Below are 21433 nucleotides of genomic sequence, written 5' to 3'. Positions count from 1 at the left end.
AATAGGCAGATGGGAGTACAGAAAAGGGAAATAAGCCAAAGTGATTAGCCTGGTGACCTTCCCTTATTTCTAGTGGGTTTTGTATGTATGTGCACTGTGCCATTGTTTCTGATGAATAAAATTAACATATTCAATTTATATCCTAAAAGAAGCCTAAATTCAGAAATTTTCTCAGTACTGCAGTTCCAGTTTAAGGTGCAAGTTTTAACTTCAGAAATTGTTATTGTTGTTTTTTGGTTTTCTATATTTTGCATATTTATGTGCTCAGATTGAAGATAGCTAAAAAAAGAGAATAAAAGTTTTATAAAACAGCATTAGGGCTAATTAAGAAAAGAAAATAGCTCAGAACAATGGCATTCTCCGGGGGTTTTGTTCATATGCCATTTTTAAACAGTTGAACGTTGAGTCACTCAGTGACAGATTAGCTTATTCATCAGCTTTCTAAGAGCTAAATTTAAATGGATTTCTTCCCTTTCTTATATTCTTTCAAATGATTTACATAAAGGAAGGTTTTCACTATGTTGGTAGGGGTTTCCCAAGAACTTTCCAACTAATGCTTAGTTAAACAGATTGAGTGGAAATTTATACTGTAATTAGTTTGATGAGTGGATTGTGTTGCACAGACCATATTATCCAAAGTTTTCCACTAAGGAAATGAGAACCTAAGGCATAGAAAATTAAGTTATTTCACTTGTGGTTGTTATTTATTATTTTAAAACATAATTGTAATTAATGATAACTTTTTAAGCACCCTGTAGTGTTCTGTTTAACTCTTCTTTGAATGTTTGCTAGGCATTTTGGGAGGTCTGTTATTTGGATGAGATCCACAGTGTCTTTTTCAGGGCGGCCAGAAACACAAATTTCAAACGGCATCACTATTGCCTGGTGAGTAGGCTTACATAGAATATGCTGCTAACAATATGGGACTTACCTTCCACCCAGAAGACTCAGCTCCTGTGTAGAAATAGGTTTATTCAAGCAATTTAATTTCAAAAATCCAGTGGCTTGAAAAATAATGAATATGGGTATTTCTGACATCCAAAAAGGTGCCTGAGTTCTTTTGTCTCTTTGCTAAACACTGGCACTCAAAGCCTCCTATAAGAAATGTATGTCATAGTATAATTTCCTGCTTCAAGAAAAATCTGTTTCCTATTCCCATTTTTAAAATTCATGGCTTTGGATGCTGGTGTTCTGGGGTTACAAATTAAGACAGAGGTCTTGATATACCTTTCATACACATGCATTTCTCAACATCTTCCATGTTATACTTTCCTCCTAGGACCAACTGGTCTTTTCATGCTTTCTCTACAGTTTTTAACAATTCTGAGTGGTTCCTCTGTGAATCCTCAGAAGGTCTGTGATTCTTTTGGAAGATGGTCAATGTTTCTTCCATGATGTCCTTCATGATACTGGACATTAATTCACAGAAAGACATTGCCTTGTTATCCATATTATTCTCCTTTCTTCTCTGTGTGTATTCTAATATCTCAGGAACTTTTTTTATCTTGGGCACACCAGAGAGTGGAGTGTCACTGAGCTGCGATGGTGACAGACTGCTCCATTTATTTAGAAAATAAACAGACTCTCTTCTTGCTGTAGCTCTCCCAGGTGCAAATGTTTCCATATTGTCCTACACTTTACCCCCTGGTCAGTTACTGCATCCCCAGGTCTCATTTCAGGTTGCTCATCTCAGATGCTGTAACCTGTTTCAGCTGAAGGCTTTAATGATTGGGAAACCTGCTGCCTTTTCAGTGGAAGAGGTGATGGAGGTGCTTGCAAGAACTGTTCCAACAGCAAATCCTGGGCAGATGAAGGGAGAAGTAGGGGTAAAAATGAGGAAAGAAGGGCCTTGAGGCCTTGCATTCCTCCTGCAGGGACCAGAACCTGCAGGAGGAATGCCACAAGAGCAGAGAATTTGTGTCAGCATACCAAGGCCATTTACCAGTCTCTATCACATTATTTTGCATCACAAGGCATCAGCTCTTATTTAGCAACATCTTTTCTGTCAGTTCCTCTGTAATTCACTTGCTGAGCACTCAATAAATATGTTTTTAAGGGCTAGCTCTGCTTCATGAATCCAATTCTAAGTTTCACATTGTTGGAAATAGAAGTGTTTTGAAAAACTTACACAAATGTCTGCTATCTCCTTGGAGGCGACTTTTATACCAACTTTATGTTTTTCACTGAGAGGTATTTACACTGAAGAAAGCAACTTGGCATGAACGACTTTTTCTATTAGCATCTACTTTCACATAGTCTTTTCACACCTCTCATGGTGCTGCTACATTTTTTGTCTGGTTCAAATTTTCCATGTTTATTAAGTACCTTCTCTAAACCTTAGTACTGACTCAGAGAGGTCAGGAAGTACCACTGCAGACCTTCTTGGGACTATGCAGTGCAGCAAGACAAGTGCTGCACAGAGCTGCAGTTGTGTGGAAAATGTTGTTTCTACAAAATGCATGGGATTTTTTTGGACTTTTTACAAGTAAGGAGAGGTGGTCATCCTCTTTAAAGGCAAAACCAGGTACATTTGGAGAATGCTTTATTCAGGAGATTATTCTGTGAGATAACCCATACCCGTACAGAATAACTGTCTCAGCTGTAAATGTTAGCATTGTAGACACCTGTTACTATATTAAGTCAATCCCACATGTGCAATATACTGTTAGATTAACTCAAAGTTTTGTTACAGTGCTAAAATTTAACATCTTGATGACTTGGAATATTAAAGCACTTATTTTCTGTTATATGTACCAACGAATCACGTATTTTCAATATAGGTTTGGGGTTTTTTTCCATACTTTCCATTAATTTGATTCTTCATTATTTATGACAGAAATATTGCAATGCAAATTCTGATTTTCTCTTGACTCCTCATTTTAACTGATTCTATTTTATTCTTGAACCAAGTCTCTTCTATGCAACTGCCTTAGCCACTGCTGAAGACAGTCATGTTCTGTAACAGCCATCTTCCTGGGAATAAAAGAATTTGGGTTACAAGGAGATGTCCCTTTGCAGTAAAGATTTTCAGGTGGCTTGCACTTCATGTTCCTAGTGTCCTTTATGTTTGTTTAATTAGCCACTAAAACAAATATTATTTACTATGCTTCATATCTCTTCTCCAAAACCAAAAAGGTAAAATCTTATTATCTGAAATTATGAGGCTTAAGGCTTTGGTTTTTTAACCAAAATGAAACAGAATTTATAAAATTAAGTAGTAAATAGCCTTAACAACCTGCTTTGCTAATTCAAATTAATAATGTCGTCCAATGTATTACTGCATCAGTATTGTGTTTTTTCAGTATTTCAAACTTCTCCAGCAAAGCTAATTTATTCTGAAGTGCCAAACCAGTAAGATCTACTAACTGTTTCCCCTGCAAAACTGTTAAGGTAGCCATGCTTTTTTTACAACCATGTCAGCATCTCAAAACAAATTGAGAAGACTCTCAGGGGTGACATATTTAGCTGCATAATGTCAGCTATTAGATAAAGGCAGTGACAAGGATAGTGCAGTTAAATACCTACTCTGTAATTACATTCTCTGGGAAAATTAGAAGTATATGAAAACACAAAAGTTATTACAGTAATGTACAAATTTAATGCTCTTGGTTACTAATATTAAATAAACTTTCTGACAAAGAAAGATCCTTAGACTCAACCTTTCTCTTTGGCTCCTGGAAAAGTTTGAAAGCAGATAGGTCTCAGGAAAAGAATTTTTATATACTTTTTAAGTATAGTGTTGCCTTCAAAGTGTATAAATTAGAGTTGTAAACTATATCAATTGTTTAGACACTATACAGTGTTATATACATTGAGTGATATGCTCAATGTGCCTTGTTTTATAAGTTAATATAGAGTTTGCATTATAGTATCTTCGGAATAATAATATTAAAAAGCTAAACATTGCAAATATAACTTTAAAGAAATCCTGCTTTGCTAATGACTTAGGAGAGCAGTTGGTGTTAAATTATCGCTCCTACCAAAGGTATAAATCTTTCAAAATATCACATGAATGTTACATAAATCGCTCGTATTTATTATTCTACTAACAGTAACTATGATGCTATTATTAAATGACATTATTAAACTATTACACTCTTGTTTGACTCTTATGCCAAAAGAACTAAAATCTGTAATGTGCTGCACAAAAACAAAACCAGCCTTTCAGGTAGGTGTCTCAGAAGTGTAACTGATTTCTGTTGCATTATTGTAAAAGAAAACTATAGAAAAATCAACAGAAATCACTAGTGGCCCTGTTTAACATATCCTGAATTGTAGAGTCTTTCTGTATTGACCTTTTCCTTAATGTTTCCTAGTTTTCCCTTGTAACACCAGAAGAACAAGGTCTTCAATTGTAATTAGATCAATCTGACAATGAGTCACTCTCTGGCAGCTAAAGAGGAATCGGGAGAAAAATAATCTAATCTTAAACATGAGTGGTATTTGCTGGAGGGAAGGGAGGAAGGGAGGGTGTATGTATTTTTTTTTTTAAGGGGAATGTAAAACTTGCCAGAAATTTCTTAATTTTTTTTTCTTAAATTTTTTTCCTAATCTTGTGCTTCATGATCTAGAGTGGCTGCTGAGTATATTGAAAAATCAGAGCAGTATTGAAATCACTGTAAATACATATTTCCTTGTGTATGCAAAATGGCATGTTTCAGTTTTTAATTACACTGTTAGGGGCAGATCTAGTGGCAGAAAGATGGTCATGTCTATTTTTGTATCCATTATCCACTGGCATCAGTTCATAGATTGCAAACATCTCTAGTAGGCACCTGAGCATCCTGATCATAGAATGGTTTATATTGGAAGAGACCTTAAAGATCATGTATTTCCAATCCCTCTGCCATGGGCAGAGATGACACCCACTAGATCAGGTTGCTCAGAGCCCCATCCAACCTGGCCTTGAACATTTAAAGGAATGGGGTATCCACATCTTCTCTGGACAACCTGTGCCAGTGCCTTACTACTGCTGAGTAAAGAATTTCCTCCTAACACCTAATCTAAATCTTTAAACCCACTGCCTGCTCCCATCAGTATGAAAAGTGGCTCTCCCTGTCTTTTTCATAGGCCACTTTAAGTTCTGCAAGGCCACCATGAAGTCTTCCTGGAGCCTTCTCCTCTCCAGGCTGAACAACCCCAGTACAGCAGGCCTAAGTACAGCTGCAGTCTTGGCATAGCAATCTACAGCTGGCTGTTGTGAAATGCTGAGCTCTGGGGATTTCTGAGTTCCTTATCCTCTCTGAAGCCGAAATGCCTGACTAGACATTTTATTCTCCATCTTCTCAAGATCCAAGATTGGATTGCACTTTTGAGGATAAGCATACAACTGTGCAGTGAGTGTTTCCCTCGCAAAATGTCACATTTGGTGTAGCATCTAGAATGAAAGTCTAAGCTAGGCTGTGAGGTCTTCAATCCAAAGATGATCCTTTGATCCTGTACAAATGCATGGGGTTTGACCTAGTTTTTCATCTATTGTGTGTTCCCATAAAAATTGACCTTATTTCTGGTTGAATCCTGAATGTCAGGCACTTTGTAATGTAAGCAATAAAATAACATAACACTGCATAAATGGTAAATTGCTGCATTCTCTATGTTGCTGTCTTGAATTTTTACTTTAATCTCATATGGATAAAGCTCTCAATATATGTTCCAAAACACTGTGACTAGCAAAAAGCTGACAGGTAGTGTACTGAAAATTTACAACACAAGATCAAAAACTCTAAAATTTCTGGAGAGAAGAGAGCTGTGTACATTCTGATACCAAATGTGGAAAAGCCCTTGTGCAGAAGGTAATTTGAGTGTCTCTTTCTTTCCTTCAGAACTCTTTAAAATGAAAGTCACCACAAAAATGTCATTCTCTGATTATTTACTAAAATAAAAAGGTTCATGCTGGAATGCATTTTAGTCAAGAGAGAGCTTAGGCTTGCCTAAGATTAGATATGAATTATATTAGACTTGACATAGAATGAAGGTGAACATTATAGTACATCATAGAAAAAATGCAGCAAGAAATCAGACTTTTATCTCTAAAGAGCCTTAAGAATGTTTAGCATGAAAACTGGAGGAACTCCAGGTAGTGCATCATGGTGCTACATCCACCCAGCATTTGCTGCCTGTTTGGGTTTGTGTAGCTATGAATTCAGACTAAAGGGGTATAAAGATCTGAAATAGAAAGAAGTCAGTGAAATAATGATAGTTCCTTAATCTCACAGTCGATTAATATGTAGGGCCCCTTCTCCTTTCTTAAATCATCTGCCTAGAGTTACATATTCTCATTCTTTAATCATGTAGATGATAAGGAGGCTTGACACTGGCTGTTATATTTGGTAAGCTAAAATATGCTGTCATAAAGTACATTGTTGAGTCTGTTTTGATACTGTCCTGTTTGTTGTGGTATAAACATTATGTTCCAATTTATTTTTTTCTTTTTTTCATCAGCTGTAAAATATTAGTAGGTATTTCTAGTGATAAATGAGTTTTAAAGAGTGCCTAAGATACTGGAGGGCCTTGAATGTGAAGGTGCAAGTGGCCATGAAGCCCCAGATATTGCTGCAAGGGATGAAACATTTGAAGTTACATAACAAGAAGATTGAAATTCCAGATATTCTAAAATTAACTCTAGCAGTTAACAGTAAGGTTCTGTGTATTTGGTGTCCTTCAAGCTCTCATGAGTGTTGCAGGTCCTAGATTAAATCAAGACCTAGCCCCCAGTCCTGAGGTATGGCTAATCCTGGGAGTTAGCCCTCAAACTTTTTTCCATAAGCTGTCAAGAGGTCAGTAAACTTTGAAAACTCATTTGCATGAATTTACATGCTTCTCTGGCTAAAGATCTACTTATAGTTATGTAAAAGTCCTCTCTTACTCCTAGTGCAGTAGGAACAGGCCCTCAGATGCATGACACTGTGAATTGTACCACAGGCAGCAGAATGACTGTAATGTGGCATCTCTCCTTGATTCTCATGTCATTGCCCTGTGAAGCACAAAATTATTGCTCCAACTTCTGGAGGAAGGATTGTGTAGGAAATCTGTCCCATAACAGAGCAAACTCAGCCTCTCAGTAACTGAGAGCTATTGTTCTTTGCAGAGATAGCATAGAGGTCCTAAGGAATGGGGAACTGGTTCATCTCACAGCCATGAGACTTTGGGAGAGCCACCTTCACTTCCTTCAATAATTAATAAACCAATTACTAATCAAATATACATTTCTATGCTGAAACAGAATTCATGCTGTATAGGTAGAGACATCTCAGCATCCAGTTTTCCAGCAGCTGCTCTCACCAAGGTTGTTGCAGATGTGCATTCTGACAAAAGTCCAGAAGCCCAGCCAGGGAGCATAGGAAGCTGAAAATCCTTTCTTGCATTAATTAGTAGGTAAAAGGGCCACTGAGAAGCCCTTTTCAAATGTTCCCATTCTAATTTTTTTTCTCGGAACATTAGAATATAGCAATTAGGAGGTAGATTTTTTTAAACTGAAAAGCAATAACTGCTTTCTGATCTCAGATGTTGCATCATGAGTTGGCATTATTTTTAGTTGCTGTGACTGAGTAAATAAAACTGGACAGAAGATTGATGTGAATCAGTAAATGCACCCTTTACTGTGGGGTTTTTCAAATTTCTCATTTGTTGACACAATAATTTTCACTTTAAAAGTTTATTCTTGTTGGACCTGACTTGTAGGTCTGACATAAAAGTCATATAAAAGTGATATAAATCAGACCTACTTTGATTTAATATCAGCTGAAGCAATGATGTTTTTTGTAAAATCAGTGCTTTTTGAAAGATGAATAGTGCCTTAAATCTAACTGTAAAAACAAATTTTAAGCAGTAGTCATTAATGTGAATTACACAAACAGAAAACAAAGAATGATGATATTTGTCTCACAGTGATTAAGGACAAAAAGGTAAAGGTATGCAAGGTGATAGAAAAATCTCCATTTATTCCATCAGCATTTAGTTGTAGTCCATGATGTGCATGTGAGTGGTATAAAAATTGTTCAACAAACATGTCATAAATGTTAAGCAATGCTATGAAAATTGTGTTTTTATTTCAATTGTCTAAAACTTGCCTAATACCACATTTTATGATTCTATAATTTCAAGTTCAGTTTATTCCAGTTAGGAATCATACTGAGCTATGGAGAACAGTAACACTGTGAAGAGGTTGTGGAGTTTTCCACTAAAGGATCCTTGAATATTTCTAGGAAGGTCATGGTGCTTAGCTACCAAAAAAAAAGAAAAGAAAAAAGGAACAGAAATTACTGTTTGTCTGCATTGCAGAGAAGCATAAAACAAGTTCTTCATATAGGAGGACAAAGTATAGAGATAATTCTGTGAATTTTTTTGGCTGTCCATGACAGCTGAAAAGTAATACATGCCAATTTTATAACCCCTCTGTGGTGGTGCAGTTATTTTACTTCATTTCAAGAAGTGTTTCTTTTTATTTTTGTTGTCTGTTTGTTTTTTTAATAGCAAAATAGCTTAGCCAGTACTACATATATTGAAATGGGTTTGAATCTGCTTTAGGCTATGCAGAAATGGGGGGAAGGGGGGAGGATGGGGGAAAGGCAGGGAGGGAAATTTGAGCTAGTCCCTAACAAATTTCTGCTCTCTCCGGCTGTCAGAGAAGGATGCATGCAGGTGATGAAGTACCTCATCATGACTTTTGCCAATTGTTTTAAACATGATATGACAGAAAAGTCAAGGTCAGTGCTTCTGTACCGACATTTTGTGATGTCCATAAGACAGTAAATTTTAAATTATAAAATATGATTGTGTCTGTGGAAACCCTAACATCTCTGACTTGCAGTTAGACTTGTGTATTAGGAGTGATACAGCTGCAGAAGTGAGAGACCAAACTGCTTCAGGATAAGCAGTAATCCAAGGGTCACTGTAGCAGTGGAGATGTTCATGACTAGCTGAAGAGCATTTGTTTCTTTGTTCAGCCAGTACTGCACTGACTTGCTGGAGGTCACAGATTAAGCCAGCAGCCCTTTCAATATGTGAGCACACAAATTCATGTTCTCTCACAACCTCAGCAATTTTTGCAGGGAAAAGATTGGAAGGGTGAGTGAATCAGAGGCACACACACATATTCATATATCTAAATTGTGTCTGTCTATATATGTGTGCATATGCTTACCTGGGGAGGGAAAGAGGGGGTGGTTAGGGTGCGTGATGTGTATGCTGTAGAGAAGACTTCTAGATCCAGTTTCTGCAGAGTATGTTGAGTCAAATGCAGCCCACCACCACAGTTAGTGTATTTAAAAAATGGATTTAAGCATAGTATTAACATTAAGCATGCTTTGTCTAAATAATTTCAAACCATACCTGTCTGTTTGTCTTTTGGTGCACTGCAGCCCTCTTGTTCTTAGTTCACATGTGCATAATGAGTTCTCAACTCCTGATGCAGCATAAGTTCACCCAACTTTTCTCACCATGTGCATAATCTTGGCAGGTAAGGCAAAAAGTAAGGCAAGCAGCTGGGAACACAGGGCTTTGAAATTGTGTAGGTGTTTACATGGCAGTTATCTGAATTGCACTTGGGCATTTGCTGGCAGTGAACCCCACTGCAAAGGGAAATCTGTGCTTTTCTATGAAAATATTAACTTTGCGACTGGAACACAAATGCACTGTCCTTTATTTTTGTGGGTTGAAGTGTTCATTTTGAAAATAAACAACAGAAGTCAATACACATCACAAGCATTGGTTTTCCTATGGGCTGCATCAGAATTTGCAGTGGAGTTGTCATTTCTGACACTTCTTGTGTGCGTTCGCTGTGGAGGTGGTGAGGTAGGTGGCATCCTCTTACCTGCTGCTGGCACACTGAAGCAGGTAAGCAAGAGAATGGTAAAAGCCATTCTCTTCTTTCTTAGAAAGGGAGAACTGTGAAACCTCCCAAAGAGAACCATGTCATTTGCCTGGGAAAAGGTTTTTCTTTAAATCTGGCATAACAGCTGTGATAAACAGAGACAAAACCACAGAGGCAGGCAAAAAAAAATGATCACAAATTGACTAGGATTTACAGCAGGTTTCCAGTAATGAAATGTTCTATAAAGGCTAAAATCTATAAATTAAAAGATACAAAACAATCAGAATGTCTGCTTCTCCTAAGGGCATCAGTCCTTGCTGGGGTGACAGAAGGGGCGGAGATGCTACCTGACATTTTCCACAGGTGCTCTCATGAAGCTGTTCACAGCTCTTCTGCTGTGCACAACTTCTGTATTTTCAGTAACTCTTTGGAATAAAACAATTTTTTTCTTCACTTATCCCTGCTTTACCTTTTACTGAAAAATGACCACTAAACAAACCTGTGTTGGTTTTCCTCAAGAAGCCTAAAATGTTGACCAAGATTTTAACTGATGGCTAACACATCAGTATACTGGGAAAAGTGCAGTTTTGTTTAAGACTAAATTACAATGATGAGTATTATTTACTGTGAAGGAGAATACCCAATATCCATTCAGAGCCTAGCCATCATGAAACATTTCTGTGGGCACTGAGCAGTGAAAACAAGCAAACTACTGCTAATGGCAGTGTGAAGTTCATTCCCAGCTAAGTACTGCTCTGGGCCAAGCTAAAATAACACCCCAGATGTAGCCAGAGCTCACAGGGCTTGATTTTCGTGTTCTGCCATGGATTACTGCTAACTGCTGTTTGCTTTAGCAGTCACTCATTTCCCAGAGCAGCACAGCAGTCCCCAGCTTTCATGCCTCTCTTTGTTGCTGGGTGACCTCTTGTACCTTTCCCACTTCATTCTATCTTTAAAATAGATATAGCACTTCTTCCTACTCAAGAGGGTAAAAATGATAGCAATGTGTGACTCATTGTATTGTTCCAGGATTGTAAAAAGCAGGGGCTACTCTGGCCTCTCACTTTTGTTCATCTCCATTTGGCAGTCATTGCTCTTCTTATTTGTCTTTCTTCCTCCCACCTCTGCCCCATCACATTTCCACCTGACCTCCACGCATATGTTGTGACAACTGCATTATCTCCAGTTTTTATTCATGTCTTTGTTTATACAGAAGCATGGCTGGTTATCTTAGCAGAGAGCTGAGCAGTAATTATTTGCACAGTTCTGAGCATGTTGATGTTAGTCCTGCTGCAGAGTCGAGAGCTCAGGATGACTAAGTGCTTCTGGGACTCGGTAGAGGTAAAAGCACAATGAAGAGAACATTTTTTGATTTTATCAGGATGAAATTAGCTGACACATGGCAGAACTGTATCATAAAAGGAAGTGATCCTTAAGGGTGGTTGTTGGGAATTGGGCATGATGAATTGAATATTTAGGACACCATGCAAACCAAAAGAGCCTACATATTCCACAAGCTGTTTCCTTGGCTAAATTCTTGAGGCTGCATGTACCTGCTTTGCAAGAACATAATACCCAACTGTCAGGTTAGATTGTAATTAGATTTTAAAATATTGGGCACTATTAAAGCATGTCAAAAAGCACAAAAGTGGGAAGTGCTATTGAGAGCTTGTGTAAGTGGAAGAGAATGGGGGTGTATCACCACTTTACACCAGGTGGAACCAGACCTGTTTGGCTGCCCTGGTCACCTTGAAGGGCCCAGGGGCATCTGTTTCTGCAGTGAAACATCTGTGTTCTGTCTCTCAGGTATAGCCAGCTGGCCACAAAGGGCAAAGTAATGACAACATGTTCTCACAGCTGGCTTTGGTTAGAACATGAACTTCCAGGAGCACAGTATAGAATCCCTAAAAATTTAAGAAAATTATCATGGATATATTATAGCAAAGTAACATTCTGGAGTTTTAAATAGCTATGTCTTCAAAATAATACTAAAAAAATAATAATCATGCCTGTTCAGAGCTATTTTCTACATTAATTACAGTGACCTCTAAAATAAATAGTACAAGGTACAATAAAATCCTTGAAGGTGAAGAAGATACCTGAACTTATGATACCTTGGTGCCCTTTTTTAATGGTTTCAAGTAGAAATGCTGGTTCAAACAGTCTTTCTGTTTGGTGAAATGCTTTGCCAATTTGTAAAATTTTCTTATATGATTCAACACCAGGCTTTGCTAATTTCTTATGTAATGTAATACAATGGGTTAAATATTAAAGTAAACACATTTTCAACCCAAAAAGTATTTTTTTCTTTCAAAACTATCAAAATGAAACCCTTTAACAATTTGCTTTTTTATTTGATCATTCACATTCTCTGTTGAAAAGTCATGTCAATTTAATTTTTAAATGGAAAAAGAGGTGGGAAAAGTCCTCAATAGTTTCAAGCTCCAAATTACCACTTCTACTGATTCCCATATTATTGCTCTTATCCTTCTGTGGGATTTGTGGATCAGTTGCAAACTGCTGCAACATTTTTTTTTTACTTTGCTGTAAATAGTGGTATCTGAGCATGCCTGTGTATGTGGTGCAGCATAGTGAGCAACAAAGAGGCTCTTGTCAACACAGAGGCTTTTTGCTAACCATTAAATAAAAGGAAAATTTTCACGTTCAGACTTTCACTAGTTGTACTGGGGCAAAACTTAGGAGATCAGATAGTTCAGTCTTCAAGACTATGGAATAGCAAACACAGTCATTTTATTCCATAGGGGAAATCATAGGAGAAGCAAATGTAATATAGAGTGAATGACAGGAAAAAACTCAAGATTACCAAGTATTAAACAAAGTGCTTGCATTAGAGCAACATGTGAGACAGAGGAAATGGAGCTATAATGGAGCTCTTGTGATGAAAGTAACAAATTAAACAGCAGAAACTTTTTGGTGATAAAATTATTTTTGGTGATAATGTTCTGCTTCTTTTGATTCCCATTTGTCAAGACGAGTGCTAGTGCTAGTGCAAGACAAATAGGCACGGCCAGCTGAGCCACAGGGATGGATGGTATCATCCAATCTGATGGCAAAATGAGCAATTGCAATGGTTTAATACAGTTAAAAACACCATGGAGGCACACCCTAGCATTCGTCTCAAATGGCTACACCTCACGTGTTGGAACTGAATCCTCCTCAACTAAAATTTGGTTGTAACCCCCCAGGCTGTAACTGTTTGACATTTGGAAATCATATTAGCATCTGCTAGAGGTGAAATCTCCGTAGTCCGTTAAGATAGTAAATTCTTTCAGATAAGTATGATAAATTACATTTACTGAAATGCATGTTGCTTTACTGTTAGTCTTGTAGCTCATTTTCTTCTAATCTCACTTGGAACATTGTTGAAATGGTTTTCATTTTTATATACTTTATTATTGCCCTGCTCCACATATTGTAAACATTTTTAAATGCTGTTCAAAAGCTTTCACTTTAAAATAGTTTCCAGGTAGTTTTCTATTTGATTGAAGCTTTCAAAACAGCAACCATAAGAAATGTCACATTATTTTCTAAACTTCTGTCAATAGTACATAGGCAAAATATATACACATTTGTAGCAAAGAGATAAAAGCAATTTAATGACTCTTTCTTTCTATGACAGTTTTTTGAACTAGCACTGATCTTGATGCAAAATTAAATAAATATTTAGACTAAAGTAAAATGCATGTTAAAAACTGTGAGTGAGATTAATTTTGCCAACTAAAATACTAAACAAGGAAAAATAATTTTCAAATTTTCATTGTGTTCTTTAACAGCTGTGCACAATTATTAAATATGTTTTTATATCTTTAGGCAATATTTACAGTTTTAACTTTTTAGAATACAGCTCAGAGAATTAAGTTTAGGGTTTTCAAAAGACATATCTGTGTCCTCTGAATTCTTACAGATGCTTGAACTCCCCCTGTAGGTGCTGAAAGCCTGCAGTGAGGTTTCCCCAGAGCCTTCTCTTCTCCAACTCTTTGTCTTCATAGGAGAATTGTTTCAGCCTTCTGATCATTGTGATCATTCTGATCTTTGTGGCCCTCCTCTGGGTCCATTCCAATAGGACCACGTCTTTTCTGTGCTGGGGTCCCCAGAGCTGGATGCAGCACAACCAGTGGGGTCTCATGAGAGTGGAGTAGAGCGGCAGAATCACCTCCCTTGACCTGCTGGTCACTCTTCTTGTGAGCAAGCAAGAAGACATGCATGACTGCAGAATGGGGAGCTGTTTAAACTTCTTTCTTCAACCCCATCATGAATAGTTTGCAGCACACTAGCTCAGGTTCAATGGAAGAAATCAAGAATTTCACCTTCCCCCTGCTTTCTAACCTGCTGAATGTTGCATCACAGCACAATGTGTTGTGATGCAACAGGTATGAGGCATAATCACATCAAACCAAGACCTGTCTTCCATGCCACAGGGGGAAATTCTCTAATAGAACTCACGCTGTATATCAAATATGGTCTCTAATAAACACCTCTGCAGCGGTTGTATTTTAAAGGAAAATTATGAGCTCTGTTGTCAGCCTTTGAAGATACATCTTAAGCACTAAAATCCAGCAGCAGTTTCAACCCTGTACCAAAGATGGGTGCCAAGTCTCTGAGAGAAATCTAATTTCTGACACAGCAGTCTCAACAGTATTTTCTGTGGAATAGCTTCAGTATTGCCAGTATTCTCAGCTGACTAACGTGCTCTAGGGAAATTGCTAGTGTCATCCAGACTGAAGTTCTCATTGCAGGGGCCAGGTAACTTCAAGTTAAGGCTAACATTGCTGTGTCATAATATTACTTCCCTTTTTGGGCTGTAGAATTTTATTTTGAAGTAGTAACTAGGATTTTCTTTCCTTCTGTAAACATCTTTCTGAAAGGATCTAATAAACCTGCTACACAGATGATTGAGCTTTGCATGTGGATTGCTGTTTTCCTCCTTTAAAACTGCCTATATGTCACTCTAATTAAGGCCTGGCAGGTCATTAAATTGCCAGAATGAAGAACCAGCCTGATTTTTTTAATTCTTATTTGGAGGACCTTTTTCAGTTTAGAGTGCTTTCCTTCAGTATCAGTGAACCAGTAGGAAGTCATACAGATTTATCCTTTTTCCTCTGCAAGGAGTGTCATGTTTCAGAGTGCTGCTGCTGCTTGCTCACCACAAAACACAAGCTTACAGAACTCAAAGCCTTTTTTATTAACAGCAGATGTAAAGTACTCCTGTCCAAATGCCAGGGTTTATTTGATAGCAGTGATATTTCTGATACCATATCTATGTTGAATAAATTCTCTGGCTTTTTTATTAAATGTCTAGGAGAGATATTTGCATGCTGAACAGATACACTAATTACCTTTTTTATTTTTTTTGGAGGGTGTGATTTTCTGAGAGTGAATGATGACAGTTTGACAGGTACTCAGAAATATCAGTGGAAGATATGGGCATGTTTGAGATGGGAGCATAAAGGAGCTAATAACTAATGCTAATAACTAATAGAGGTTGATGGGGAAGAGGGAAGCAAAAGATGTGGATGCAAAATGGTCTTTTTTTCTTTGAAATGGTGTATGATATTACAGGATTGGCTGGCATTGCAGAATCCCTGTGCTGTTGCAAATTAAAATGGTTTTGAAGTTGTTCAAGTCAACCATTTCATAATCTGTGTCAGGAAATAAAAAGCTTTTATGTGACAATAATGTTTCTGGGATGATATTAAGTCATTTAATCTAGTTTGATGAGTTCCATGCCCTGATCACTTATAGCCATGAAAGATTATGTATATATCAGAGAAACAGTTTTCCAATGTGTATGTTTATTTTCCTTGTTGACTTTATAATGCTGGTGCTTTGCTTCTGTCTTTACTTCCACTTCACCCAAGGAGTTCATTTGAGTAATTTGTTTCCACACAGAATGCCTTTCAAGAAAATCACAGAATCATTGAATCTTGTAGGTTGTAGATGACCTCAGAGATCACCAAGTCCAGCCATTAACCTAACACTGTCAAGTCCAACATTTAACCATGTCACTCAGTGCCACATCTGCATCTACACACCTTTTAAATACCTCCAGGGATGGTGACTCCACCCTTCCCTGAACAAACAGCCTGTCTCAATGTTTGGCAGTGATTTCTGTGAAGAAGTTTTCCTTAAAATCCAATCCAAACTTCCACGGTGAAACTTGAGGCCATGTCAGGTTCTTTATAAATGCAACATGTCCACTTCCCTCCCACCAAGCCTTTCTTTAGGTAGCTGAACCTACACTGAGAGTACAGTTGCCTCATTCATGACACTGGCTCATCCTGCTCTGGTCATGGAGCACAGGGTGACACTGTCCAGAAAAGCTTTTGGAGACCTTTGCTCACAGAGGTGAACGTGGGATGGCCCTGCTGAAACATGGGACTGCTGAGGAGGAGGAATGGACCCAGCATCTAAACATTTCTGCTTTCTGTGAGCTGGTTTACATGCTTCAGCAAATAAGACATGGCTATATCAGCAGAGCGTGTTTATCTTTGGCTGCTGTTTGACACTTCCACTTGCAAAATTGTTACAGCTGGAGTTGTACGCAAATGATTTCTTTATTATTCATAGCAGCAGGTGCTGCAGCAGTCTTTTGGCTAGAGTTGTACTCTCTTGGTCTGTGGTTTCTATATATTTGATTAGCTGGTGCCATGCTGTTCAGATGGGTTGCTAGTCCTCCAATAAATGTATTTTGTTACACAATCGGTTATATAGTGCCTATCATTTCCATAAATCACTTTTAGTTGGCAGCTTTCTGTTGCCACTTGAGATTGTTCCAGCAATAATTTGCATCCTTTTTTGTATGGCATCCTAAAAAGATCTTGGAAGTTAACATAGTCTGGGTATGATTTTAATAGCTGGTGTCCTTCTGGCAGCACTAGAACACACAAACCAGTTATCCATGAAGGACTGACATATTTATTTTCAATTCACATATCATTTATGTATTCTTCAAGAAGTGCTTATCCAAAGATTCAGTATAGCAATTTAGGCATCAACCAGGCTTATGCCAGAATTATGATTCTAAAAATCAGGTGCCTGTCCCCAGGGAGGGTGATAAACAACACTGCAGCTCACTGAAGACTGGAGAGACAATATGATATGCCTCACTCAGAAAGGCATCCCAAAAACCTGGCACACTCATGTGGGACCTGCCTGTCCCTTGCCAATTGACACAGCCCATGCCTGAATTTCCTACTTCTCTATGGAAATGACATACTTTGCCACTAATGAAACTCAGCCACTTGTTATCTTCCCGTCAGAATTGACCACTCCATTTGATCCCAGCTGGCTAAAGATAGGTCAACTTCAGCTGCTGCTCAGGCAGACCTTGCAATGGAGCAGGAGGCTCTTTTAGAATGAAATTGCCTTGCAGAAGGCAAAAATAAAATGTACCCTAGCTGTGCTTTCCTTGTTATTAAGAGAGATGCCTAATCAATTCGGTTTCATGCTAGAGGAGGAATTTTCCAATATCTCAGTAAAATTCTTCATTAGATAAAAGATAAATAAAAAGCCTGTTTTTATAGACAGATTCTTATCAAGGCTGCAGAAGCAATATTGACTGAAGAGATAATGGAGCACTTGATGCAACTGATGGAAAGGTGCAGATGGTTGTCCATGTGTGGACAAGCAGATAACAGGCAGAGGGTGTGTCACTGCAAGGCACAGGAATGTCTCTCTTTTCAGCTGCCTGCATATTGGGCACTTCACACTGGTACCTGGAGGAATCAGTTCACCCTTCTGTTTAATTTTAAAAAAATTTAGGTGCAGTTTCACCCATTATGCTAGTTTCATTTACAGCCTGCATTGCTGAGAGTTGGTGATCTATGAAAGGAAATGCATTTAATCACTGTCAACAACCTCCTCATTTGGGCACTGAAAGCTATTAAAGAGAAGAGTAATGGACCAAGAGGTGCATCCAAGTGTGGTGTTAATGGCACCTCTTTCATTTAGCGTGGTAAACTCAAAGCAGCAAAGTGAAAAATATGAAGAAAACAACATGGCAGGTCAGTTTGCCCATGAGCCTCAGGCACAGCAACCCTCTCTTGGTCACAGATGAGCAGGAAACATACATCTACCTTCCCAAGCCACAGTGTCCTGTTTCTTGCCCGTCAGTAGAGCTGCCTACAAAACTTTTCAGCAGCCTGTCTGCTCCCTGAGCCCCACCAGCATTGCAAGATCCTTTCAGGCATGTCCCAGTGTGTTGCACCTTATCTGCTTGTAGAGCGTGCTCCTAGACTCACTGCAGGACAGGTGAACCTGACCTGAAAATGGGTGCCAGGTTGTCATTAGCAAACAAAATATCTATTGTGCATAATTTTTATTGATAAGCTCTGGATTTTATGCTTTGTGTAAGGTAGTGACCATTAATAATTACATTGATTGTCATCTTGAAATGTGGAACTTATTTGAATGAAAACAATTACCATTATTAAAGAAAAATCACTTTCTTACAGATGCTGTTTCAGAAGCTGTGCAAGGAAAAAGCAGGTAAGGCTGCATTACATCTTGAAAGTTTCTTGGTGTCTTGTGTAACCATGTGTGCAATGATGGAGGACCCAGGGAGTCTCTGCTATGAAATGGGTGTTCAGTGCATTCGTGACAATCGCTTCCATGCTGCTGTTCATGACCTATTGGTGTAGGATTAAGGTGGTTCTTAGGCAAGCTGATAATTCATCACCTTTTGACTTACACCTTGCAAGGTAAGTTCTGAAATAGTGGGGATAAACCCAAGCATTTGTTACTGGTGTCAGAGTGGTACTGAAGGTCTTGCCATGGCACTGGTGCGTGCATGTGTCTGTGTGTGCGTGAGAGACAGAGAGGTGAGCCGAGATGAGGAACACCTCAGAGCTTTTTCTGTCTCAGCAGTCACTCAGCAGCTGAATCTGATGAAGAGGCTCATTGCAGAGGCATATTTTTCAAAAAAATCCAACAGCCCCCTGGGATCCACACGTCCCAATTGGCCGAGTCACAGTGCCTGATTTCTCCCTTAGCAGAAGCCCACTATCTGGTTGAAGCATTTTTCAATATTAACAGCATTAGTGAGTTTGACCATTATGAGGAATTATTTGGGGCCAGCAAGGCACCAAGACCAGAGCAGTAAACAGAGCTAAATGCTCAGATACCCTGAGCTGCACATACATTATCATGCCAGGAGCTAAGGAAAGGTTTGGATGGAGCTAAGGAAAGGTTTGGATGGACAGATATGTACACACACACAGATCCTGGTTCAGCAAGATACTTAACACACAATTAAACCCTCATTTGACAAAACCAATTAATTGCAACAGGCGTAAGAAACTGCTTGGATGATTTGCTTAATTGAGAGTAAAAGTCCTTATTAAATTGTAATGAAGCACAATTAAGAAATACAGAGAAAAGGAACTGCTTCCCAGAATGTGGGTTACTGGGGTTTAATAACAGCCTCAAAGTTTTGCAAAAAATAATGTTCTCAAAGTCTAGATGAATCCACCTTCACACAAAAGCCTTTGCCAGCTAGGAGTATTTCAGTCATAAACCAAATGACCTCTGGAATCACCCATTTCTGACTGCATTTTCTGTTTTGTTAGTCAGGATGTATGCAGAGTGTGCCAATTAAAAGGAAAGGATTGGACATCACTGCTGTAATTACTCCTCTGTCCCTAGATGACTTAGCATCATTTTTTTTTGCCTGAAGGACTAGTTTAAGCTAGTATGCTCACTCAGTAATTTCTTCTTGCATCTGTCTCTGATCTAAACTGCATCCACAGTTCATTCCAGGGGCCAACCTTGAATCATTTAAAATCAGATGAACGCGGCTTTCTGGAGTCGATTTCACTGATTCAGTGGCTCTGCTGGCAAACATAGTGGCTTAGCAAAATGACAGAAATCCTGGCCTAGAAAACTCAGGTCTCTGTAGGCAATTCCACCCTCATGTACTTTAATTCGGGTCAACAAAACATAAAGGCTTCTGAGCGTAGTGTAAATGTACGTATTTTCATTGGAGCTCTATACACATTAACACTTCCTGCCTTATGATTTGGATGTGGATTTAGTCCATGATGGTATTTGCCAATGAAACACATGCCTGGGTTTTTCCAAAGCTAAACAAATTTCAGAAGTTCTGAGATTGATTAAGCAACTGTTTTAATTGTATTCATTGTTGGATCAAAACCTCTCTGTGCCACTGAAGGCTCACTTTATAAAAAAACAAGAAAACCTGTCAATGGCACATGCATTTTAAATAAAACTAATTATTTTAGCAGTGTTCCCATTTTATTGTATGACTGATTTTTAATTGTTTTACCTTTATGACAATATTAATTTTGTCACGCAAAGAGATAAAATTTAGTGCCCATCCTAATGATAGAACTGTAGGATGATGGCTGAAAATCTGATGACTGCAGACATGAAAGAAGAATGACAGGTCATTTTCTGACTCAGTTTGGTCACTGAGGTGAAACTTTAATCATAGAAATCTAGCATATAGTAGAGCTGGTAATAAATTTATCATTAAAATGCTTTTGGCAGAAAATGTTCATTTCTTCAAATAGAACATTTTACAGGAAAAGGTTAGCATCCATTAATCTATTTCAAATTGTTTCTGTAAAATAGGCACACACTTCTCAGCATGCAATTATTTAACAGTCTTCAAAGTGAGAAGTGTTAGTTTTTATTGAACTTTGAAATTTTGGCATTGAAAGCTGTTACACTTAAATATTAAAAAAAAAAAAGGAGAGAGCTAAAAAGAGAAAACCCGATTTAAATTATAAAAAGGGAAAATCTATGTATTGAGCTAGGGCACAAGGGTTTCCTTCAGATTTGCAGTTGCTAAACATTTCTGATATTTTCTGTGCTTTCTGGATAATAAATTTTCTAGTTTGGAATTTCTTGCATGAGGAGAAAACCTATCCTGCCTGTATCAGCCACACACAGAACACAGCACTCACTGTTCTACTCAAGATTATTTTCTGCATCATTCTCTCCTTACATCTTATTCTTTCTCATTCTCTTTTGTCATTTATTCTTCTGATCCCTTTCTTGGCCAGAGCTCTAGAGCTCTCAGAGGCCAAGAGGGTCTTTTCCCAGAGTGCCAGTGGGTCACCCTGCCCTCCCCACCAAAGAGCACCTATAATCCTATCCTGGACATTCCCGTCCTGGACAATTCCATTCCATTCCATCCCATATTTGCATGTGAGAGGGAAAAAGTTGCCCTTTGGAATGCTGTTCTCTCTCTAGTTGAGTTTTATGTTGCTTTTTCCCCCCAGATTAATGCAAAATTTTGGGGCTTCTATTACCTGGATTTCTAGTGGGTGCCCCACAATATGTTAAGCAGGATACCCAAAATGTGTTGTAGAAAAGCTACAGCTGCACAGATGATCCAGCCCCACCAGGGAACCTCATCTGAAGTACCAGCATTGCTGGCAGTGTCACTGCATGCTGCCAGGCCTGCTGTCATTACTTCCAGATGTAATGACATTGGTACTTAGTGCGTGCACTGGAATTAATGATGATCTAACCATTCGAAAAAAAAATAAATAATGGTGAGATGTCACTATAGGACACGAAAGAACACAAGCTCACCACTGTTCTCAAGGTGAAGGAAAAAAAGGGAAGTTTATTTTC

At 38.3% G+C, this 21433-nt stretch overlaps 1 protein-coding gene across 1 annotated transcript in view; it reads left to right on the top strand.

Annotated features, from left to right (window-relative positions):
* Positions 1-21433, top strand: part of STARD13 (StAR related lipid transfer domain containing 13) — a 295636-nt gene that overhangs the window by 110128 nt on the left and 164075 nt on the right. The window contains exon 5 of the mRNA XM_005482468.3: positions 18286-18319. Within this exon, the coding sequence (XP_005482525.2) occupies positions 18286-18319 (34 nt within the window). The remainder of the gene's footprint in view (positions 1-18285; positions 18320-21433) is intronic.

The sequence above is a fragment of the Zonotrichia albicollis genome, chromosome 2 (genome assembly GCF_047830755.1).
Source record: "Zonotrichia albicollis isolate bZonAlb1 chromosome 2, bZonAlb1.hap1, whole genome shotgun sequence".
Taxonomy (NCBI): domain Eukaryota; kingdom Metazoa; phylum Chordata; class Aves; order Passeriformes; family Passerellidae; genus Zonotrichia; species Zonotrichia albicollis.
Note: the sequence above shows the minus strand (reverse complement) of the source record. Positions and strands in the feature narration are given on the sequence as shown.